General features: G+C 44.6%; 1 protein-coding gene across 2 annotated transcripts in view; it reads right to left on the reverse strand.

Moving 5' to 3' along the window:
* WIPI1 (WD repeat domain, phosphoinositide interacting 1) overlaps nt 1-7,325 on the reverse strand; it is a 28,412-nt gene extending 21,087 nt beyond the window's left edge. The window contains exons 1-3 of one of the 2 annotated variants that reach the window (XM_069482799.1): nt 7,173-7,325; nt 2,933-3,015; nt 1,476-1,645 (exon numbers count right to left, since the gene is read on the reverse strand). In XM_069482799.1, coding sequence (XP_069338900.1) covers nt 1,476-1,645; nt 2,933-3,015; nt 7,173-7,252 — 333 coding nt within the window. In that variant the 5' untranslated portion in view covers nt 7,253-7,325. The remainder of the gene's footprint in view (nt 1-1,475; nt 1,646-2,932; nt 3,016-7,172) is intronic. The other variant, XM_069482800.1, reaches the window with a different exon arrangement.
* Nucleotides 7,326-9,075: the final 1,750 nt, after the last annotated feature.

The following is a 9,075-nucleotide window of genomic DNA, read 5'->3' on the forward strand; positions in this document are numbered from 1 at the left end:
GCCTCAAGTGATCCTCCTGCCTCGGCCTCCCAAAGGGCTGGGATTACAGGTGTGAGCCACTGTGCCCAGCCTGACCACACTGCTTTATATGGACTTCAGTAGATCATCAAAACAGGTGATCAACAAGAAGAAATAAACTCTTCCTTCTCATAAACTTAAGAAAGCACTTTATTTGTTTCATCTGCTAAAAAAATTAATTAGTGCTTTATAGTTTAGATACAAAGACTGAAAAAAACATTGTTCTCAATGAATGCAGCAACCTCCACTTCCCTGGGAATAATTAATTAATCGAATAGACAGATCTGCATGGTCATGCAAGAAACCTCTTTGTTTATTTACTCATTTCATAATCAGTCAGGAAACAGATACTTGTGGGTACTTTTCTACCAACCACTGTCTTTTTCACCAGGTCTTACAGCCATGAACAGCGCTGACACGGTCTCTGCTCTCACAGGCTAGAAAACCCGGGAATTCATGGGGGACTCTGCTAATTGCTAATACCCTGATACTTACTGAACAAGAATTTATATATATATATTTTTTTTTTGAGACAGCGTCTCACTCTGTTGCCCAGGCTAGAGTGAGTGCCGTGGCGTCAGCCTAGCTCACAGCAACCTCAAACTCCTGAGCTCAAGGGATCCTCCTGTCTCAGCCTCCCGAGTAGCTGGGACTACAGGCATGCACCACCATGCCCGGCTAATTTTTTCTATATATATTTTTAGCTGTCCATATAATTTCTTTCTATTTTTTTTAGTAGAGGTGGGGTCTCGCTCTTGCTCAGGCTGGTCTCGAACTCCTGAGCTCAAATGATCCTCCCACCTCGGCCTCCCAGAGTGCTAGGATTACAGGCGTGAGCCACCGCGCCCGGCCAAGAATTTATATTTTTAAAGAGACTATATTGCTTATTTAAGAATAATCCTTTCTTCAACAAAGAAAACACTACAAGGAAAAATCTTCAAGGGTTAGCTGGGAAAAAGAATGGGAGCGTGAGACTGAACAGCTGGCCTGCCAGGAAAGCCCGAGGGGACGGCAGGAGAAGGCATTTTACTGACCCCGAGGCCCACACTTTGTCCTCATGCATCTCTTGTTCAGAAACATTACCAGCATCTGCAGTGAACGCCACTGTTTAGAGCCACATCCAGAAGAGGCGATCTTCTGGTTTAAGGTGTCCCGGCTGTAGCTCACGGGACAGTTTTCAGTCACAAGATGAGTCATCCCTGCTGGTGCCCAGCTGCACCCCAGGGGAGCAGGTGCATCCAGCCAGTCAGTGGCCAACATTCTAGAAGCATGAACCAAAGGACCAGGGAAGATAAAGCCCTAGAGCAAGCACATGGGGCAGACTCTCTTTACAAAGTCCCTAGGCCTGAGCGTTAAAATTCTCATTAGCGTTTGATGCTGATTTTAAATACATCCATCTTTTTCTCCAGCCCCCGTGAGCAGAAGCCTTGAAACCCCGAGGGATCTCCCTCACTTACTTGCCGGTTCAGCCTTATGGACAAGATGTTGCTGGAGTAGCTGTAATTGCAGATCTCTGTGCCTTTCTTGAAGTGATACACGTTCATTTGCCGCGGTTTGGTGTGACTGACCACCACCACCAGGCTGCTGGAGAAGAGGCGCTCCACGATGTAGACATCCGGGATTTCATCTGGGAGGGCAGGCGGCGGCAAGGTTATGCGTGGCTCGGGGCGGGTGGGGGAGAAGGACTCCAGCCTCCACGAGGCTGGGTGCAGCGCAGGCCAGGTTTGGAGAATGTTCTCCAGGTCTTGCTGACTGGGGGCTAATACCATGACAATGATCCACCCCAGCCCACCCCCCAGGGGAGCTTTCTGCGTGGGGAAGTCACCCCTCCAGGCCCTAGTGCTCCCCTGTTGGCTCTGTAAAACACATTTGGAAGGTCTGGACAATCTCAATCTACTCTTTCCCTGTGAGAGATTTCAAAGGAGTGCCTTCTCGGCTGGGAGCCTCTGTTTTCAGAATTCTTCTTGTCCTGCTAGAGGGGGTACCACTTTAGGGGGGACAGTCCCATAGTTAAATCTATACTCCCCCTCTCCATCTTGCTGTGCTCCTCAGCACTCTCTGGAATCCCCTTCCTGTTGAAAACAACCTGGGCATCAGTATCATACCAGGGAAGAACTTCTGTACTTAGGAAGAAGGCAAATTAGTAAGTCTCCTAGCACCCACAGGTGGAGGCCTTGGTGTCTTTCTGAGAACATTCTTTTCAAATATGTGTCTTTTTGTGCTTGGGCAAGTTCCACAGGGAAAAACATGAGACAGATAGAGAGCAAAATATTAACGAAAATGGTATAATAAAAATAACATCTTGCAAATAAATTAGGAGCCCAGTACATTATTTACCAAACCACTTTCTCTCCGGGAAGCCCAAAGGTTGTATATTCTTCACTATCATGATGGCATAAACTATTAGCCTGAGAAAATAAGAAAGTCACATATCTAAGCTGAATTACTTATAATATTCACTAGAAGTACTATAACATCTTTGATATGCACTATGTAAATAGGATAGTGTTGCCTTATTAAAACAAGAAAAATACTTCCCTGAGTGAATGAATGTTACTAATATTCTACATTGCCAATATAATGGCAAAAAGAAGTCACAAGTGACCTTTTGGTTTGACAATTATAAAAATTAATGACTATGCATATAAGAATATAGAAAAGTACCAATAATATGATTTCAAACAAAAGATTTCATAATATAAAAAATGTTACTTAAGCTATTGTCAAATCTTAATAAGTACTTCATTGTGTATTTTAAGCAAGTGGTTAATAGTTATGTTTAAATCTGAAAAAATACTGACTCCTTAAGTTTAATGGTTAAGGGAGGGAAAAACAGAGAGCTTAGTAGCACCACAGATTAAAGTCTAGAGGAAGGATTTGGTGTCCCTGAGATCTCACACACACACACACTTACTGCTTCCATGGACTTGGTCCAGTTGCTCTACAGAACTCAAAGAAAACAGCTTATAACCGGCTTTGGTTCCAATTGCTAGGGATCTGTGGAAGATAATGACAGCATGGGAATGACGACAGGTACTGTATTCCAACCACAGATCTGTCTGAAAATAGACACCCCCTTCCCCCACCCTTATAAGGTACAGGTAAACATACATCTTCAGGAGCTTAGACCCTGGGTAACTTCCTAAATGGTGAAGCATGCCTTGACAGGCAGGCAGGTACAGTAAAAGGAAAAATGTCAAAGGCAACTAAAAAAAAAAAAAAAAAAAGGTGCAATGGTCAAGAGACGTGAAACTGCATGAGCCCTGCCAACAAAATGTCAAACCTGCCAGACATCATGTTTTTCCAGCTGGGCAGATATAGGAAAAATGGAATCTTTAGGAATATTCATAATAGCTCTACTTCCAACACAATTAGGGGGTCTTCTTGTTCGTCAAGAGGCACTTTACCAAGAGGTAAATTATTTTTTCTTTCTTTCTTTCATGACTTTTTTTTTTTTTGCTTAAAAAAAGAAATATACATTCATAGTAGGCATAGTAGGTCATCAGTAGGTAAAATTTAATAGATGCTTTCTTTCATCAGTTTACATGAAAATATCCCAGATACGTCATACCAGTAGGTGTCACCCCTGGCTGTACATTAAGCTCAATTGGGAAGTTTAATTAAAAAAATATATTTTTTCAAGTTCAAGTACTCTAATGAGCAGCCAAGTTTGAGAACTCTGCTTTCTACCATGTTCTACAAAGCTATCATCACGACCAACAAACAAAATAAAACTAAACATTTGTCTGGGATAATGTAGCTTTTAAAAAAAAACAACCAAAACCCTTGTTTTCTTAATTTTTTTTTTTTAACTTTTCAACCAATAGATAAACCTGAATCCAGGTTTCCTTGGCCTTATGATGAAAGCGAACATCAAAGTCAACTTTGGTCAGCTGCTGGGAATCCCCACCCAGCTCTCTCACGCTTTGCCTTCAACACTATGAGATGACCGGAATCTGACCTGGAGCACACCCAGAATGAGCAGTGTGACCCTGAGCACTGCCACCCCAGGAAAATGGGATGTCACAGCTGGAATGGACCTTACAATGGTTTAGTCCAACTTCCTCCTTATAAAACGAATATATGCCAAAGGTGAGATCCATTCTTCACAAGGAAGCATATACTAAAATAAGCAACTTACTACGACAAGCTTAAATGGCTAAGGCTCTTGTTTCACTAACCTAAAAAAGAAGAAGGGCACATGATTTTCCCTGGGTCTTTTTTTCTACCCAAACATTTGTTCTTCCCTGAGACACAGGGATAGGCAAATACAGTCAATTTTTAATCAGCAAGGTAGCTAGTTAGGTCCCTTAGCCCTCCAACCTGCTGAGTAGCTAATCTGGTGTGTTAGACATTTGCTGAACAGCAGGTGTGCAGTTAGAAGTGAGGTTTGGTGTGCAGGACCACAGTGCTAACGATGACAGATGGCAATTGGAAAGGTAAGCCTAGAGCATCTTAAAACTTCAAAATGTACTCTGTAGTGATTACTGTTTTTAAACTTCCTTCATATAAACTTTTTCACACACATATATAGCCTCGTTTAGTTGCAAACTGAGGTTTGTAAAGCTTGAAAGTAAGGAAAACAAATACTATAACTAGAGTCTTATAACATTAACCCAAAGAGTTTGAAATTTAAAGTAATTTTCAAACATAAGCCCTTCTCTTGGAACACAAGAATTTTATATTTGAGAAAATGGCAGGGTGATCACCATTTTGTTTTAAATGATTGATCAATGGTCATAAATAACTCAATCAAGGAATTCAAACTTAGACCTTCTTTCATCCATAGGGCCTTTCTGTAGAAACAAAATTCTTATCACTGCTCATGGGAATGGAGTTTGATATCACTAATCAAATTTTAAAATGTACTCAAAGTGTCTAGCACAGTGCCAAGCATGTCTTTACCCACTTTCCCCGTAAATACTGGATCCCAAACCCAGCTTACATTTATAGAAAAAGACACACCGATACACCTAAATGTATTCAGTAAGGGGCTTGACTTATTTTAAAAACCAATGTCATACCCTCTGTGGCTCAAAGCAACTGACTGTGACAAGAACTTTTATTTATAGGCAAGACAGAGCTGCCCAGCAGAGCCTTTATCCAAGAAAACAGAACTAACAGTAGGGAGTAAGGAAATTAACTTTCAAAGCACCCCACAGTTTTGAAAATAACGTTCTTATCCAATTGCTGTAGAAAGCTGGGATTTTGTATTATTTAATAACTAGAGTAAAAATTAACATGATTTTTTCCCAGTCTAATAATGTTAAAAAGCAGAACTTAGAATATTTACTAACTATTAAGCAAACTAATTCCCCTTCTTAACTTGTGTTCTTTTCTTTTCTCTTTCTTTTATTTATTTATTTTTTGAGACAGTCTTGCTCTGTTGCCTGGGCAGGAGTGCCATGGAGTCAGGCTAGCTCAAAGCAACCTCAAACTCCTGGGCTTAAGCGACCCTCCTGTCTCAGCCTCCCAAGTAGCTGGGACTACAGGCGCACACCACCACGCCCGTCTAATTTTTTCTATTTAATAAAAATGGGGGGTCTCTTGCTCAGGCTAGTCTTGAACTCCTGAGCGCAAGGGATCCTCCCACCTTGGCCTCCCAGAGTGCTAGGATTACAGGCGTGAGCTGCTGCGCCTGGCCACTTGAGTTCAGTTGGGAAGGAAAACATCACCAGGCATTTCGACAGCCATGCCTTCTTGCAAAATGTTTCTTACAAAACATTGGGATTTTATCTATACCATCATTTTTATAAACTGCAGGTCTCAACCCATGAGTGGATCCTAAAAACAATACAGTGAGTCACAGCAGCTTAAAAAAAAAAAAAAAAGACAGAAAATACCAGAGCGTATTGCACATAATATTTTGTGAGTGGTATGTGTATATGGGCATTGGGTGATGTTGTAATAGGTATTTTTTTATCATGGCTTGTGGTCAAGAAAAGCTTGAAAGTCACTCATCTGACCAAGCTGTCGAGCTACTCGGTTACATGATTACACATACAGTTTTTTCAAACAAAGGCATATTGTTCAGCACAGGGTGTTTTTAAACAGAAACACAAAGAAAATGGAAGCCAGGGTTGCTTGTGGTACACGATGGCCTTAATTACCCCACTGAATGTTCAATATTAGCATAGTTCAGTCACTGGCAGCCAAGGCACCAGCCTGAAGCTGACTTCAAACAAGGAACACAACAGAAACTGGTACAGCAGGAAGTAGGAAACTGGGAAGTGGTCATCCCTGCCTGATGCTCGGGGTGCACATTCCAAAGAGATTATTCCATATGGTCCCTAGAGCTCGCTTCCATGAAAAGTGGGAAAGAAACAGGCGTTTGCTTCTAAAAGAATCCTGCAGATGCCTGAAACACAGAGTTTAGCAATCCCCAGCTCTCTGGCCAAAGCCCAAATGTGAACATCAAGTAAAACATTAAAAATTCACTCAAAAACAACAGGGTGGAGCGCCTGTTTCCTGGAGAGAGAGTAGTCTGTGCCCTGGAAAGGGCTCTTGGACTCTGAGAAGGAGATTCTGCCTGGCTGGGTGGGCGATGTGAAAACAGAGAAAGGTTTCCTACACCCAGAGCGGGCAGGCAAGATGCCCCGCACTGGGGCTGGGACAGGGGCTGGCCTGGCTACAGGGATAGGCTGCCTCTTTGTCCGAGGCCCTGCCCAGATGCCACGTTGAGATGCTCAAGGACAAATGGGAAAGTTTTTCCCTTACTCCCATCTTCCTGGCCCCAACCACACAGTTTTGGGTCAACTTACTACTTCCTCCTCCCCTCCCATCTCTTTGTTTTGGCCACTGCCCCTCCTTTCCAGACCCCTACTTGGGTCACTAGCTTCCCCACCGCCCTCCTCTCCCCATCGTCCGCAGCCTTCTCAGCCCCACTGCCTTTGCTCACTCCCTTCCTCGCCCCCGGGCCGACCCCTCCTGGCTCTCAGCTGGCAGTGGGGACCTGGGGGGGATCAAACCCACTGTAGGGGGCGGGGAGGCTAACAAGATCCCATCCTGTCGGACGCAGCCCTCGGCAGTCCCCTCGAGGCCCTCCTGGGGCGCAGGCCCGCGACTCTATAGCCACAAGTTGCGTACAGGACAACACCCCTTGGTCACGACATTCGTCCCCCACGTCCCTGGCAGGGGCTGGTGCCGCGGCTTACGTGCAATCCTGGTTGAAAGAGAAGCAGCTGAGCGCTGCCTTGACCCTGCCCGGGGGGGCGTCTGCGGCCTCGGCCTCCATCGGGGGCTCGACCCGGGAAGCCGCAGCTCCGAGCCGGCGACAGCCACCTCAGCAGCCCGCCCGCGCCGGCTCCGCGGGCCCGGTCGTCGGCCCCTCCCCTCCCCGCCCTAGTCCCGCCCCAGCCCTGCCCCTAGCCACGCCCAGTCCCGGCTTCGCCCCGCCCCTCCGGCTGGAGCTCCAGAACGGAGCCGCTGACAGGGCGGGGCCCCTGCTGCCCGCTACCATTGGCCACGAGCCCAGGCCGCGGCGGGCGGTGCCGCCCCCTTGGCCAATCCTCGGTGGCTATGGGCGGAACCGCCCTGCTGGCGACCCGCCCCCGGCTTAACGACGCGGCTCGCCATTGGGCTAAGGCGCGTGACGCAAAGGCTGCTGGACACGAGGTGGTGTTTTCATAGTTGGAGCCGACCTGCCGAGGGGAAGAAGGGAAGAATGAATGTGGCTGGAGCGGAATGTGCTGGTTCCAGAGTGGTGTCTGCGTCTGGGCCGCCGCGAGGGGACAGGCGGACGCGCTAGCTCCTACTCCATCCAGACTCCTGCCATGTGTGACTCTCACAGAGTTGAGTACAGAGCGTTAGACGCCAAAGCCCCACCCTTTTGTAGAGTCCTCAAGCTGCTTTGAGAAAAGTTCCTAAAATGAGGCTGCCTCAGCCAGATAGGAAGTTATCCATTGCCGGGCGGTTGAGAACTCTTACCACAAGCCAAGCACTGTATTAACTATGTATATTATCTTGTTGAATTCTTATAAAATCTTGTGTGAAAAATATAATTGTGTCCAATTTACAGAAGAGGCAGTTGAAGCACTGACTGGCAACACAATTTGTCTAAAATATAATAACAGTAGATGATAGAATGCCTATTTGTCTGCTTTCAAGACCTGTGCACAGACCCTGCTAAACTGTATTTGACAAGACTATGTGATCCGTAGCTGAGAAAAATGAAAGAAAATGTGTACAGGACCGTGAAGTTTATGAAAAGGGTCAAGTCTTGAAGACATAGCACAATTCAAAACTCACATAGAGATAAATCTTGATAAAAGATCCCCTTTCCCAAGGTAAGTACTGTACGTATTACCATATAGAATTATCATCAACACAGTTAATGAATCAGGAGCTCTTCTAGCTTTGGATTTATGTAATGGCTGATGAATTTTTGGTTAACGTATTTTCAAATTTTGAGATGAAATGATATTTTAATTATCATTATCTGACAGCATTTCAAATCGGCATAATTCAAATTTGCCTAGTCGGTGACAAAGCTATGTATATATTTTTAAACCTGTGTATGTGTATATTTGGACCTGGAGTGGATGAGCAAAGAGCAGTATTTCACTTAAACTTTTCTGATTGAATTTCCGGTTTGGGTTTTCTGAGATGCAAATGTAACAGTTTCTTTTCTCAACTCTGTTATATTTTCTCTCCACTAATGTAAAAAAATAGCTCAGTTCCAAGATGCACAGATGCTGATCGCTCTTTAGCCAATTGTGAGGTGTTGTATAAACCATTGGAAGTGAAAAAAAAACTGTTGTTTAGATGCTTTAACTGCATCATCTTTGTAACCTTTCAGATCAAAGGTGCTTTCCCCTCTACCCCCAGCTCAGTCAAATGTCGCAGTCCTTTCTGCTCTATTTAGAAAACCAAAACTGGTGTCCTAAGTGCTAGGTTGTTGGAAGAATTGCATGAAGTGCACAATGAGGTTTTTAAAGTGGAAGCTGTTATCAGTTTGTTATTAAGAGTTTGGACGTCATGGAGTAGAGATGGTAGCTGATGTTAATTTTTGAGCAGGAGTGTTTCCTGATAAACCGGTGTCTTAGGCAGATAAACTCG

The sequence above is a fragment of the Eulemur rufifrons genome, chromosome 9, assembly GCF_041146395.1.
Source record: "Eulemur rufifrons isolate Redbay chromosome 9, OSU_ERuf_1, whole genome shotgun sequence".
NCBI classification, from domain to species: Eukaryota; Metazoa; Chordata; class Mammalia; order Primates; family Lemuridae; genus Eulemur; species Eulemur rufifrons.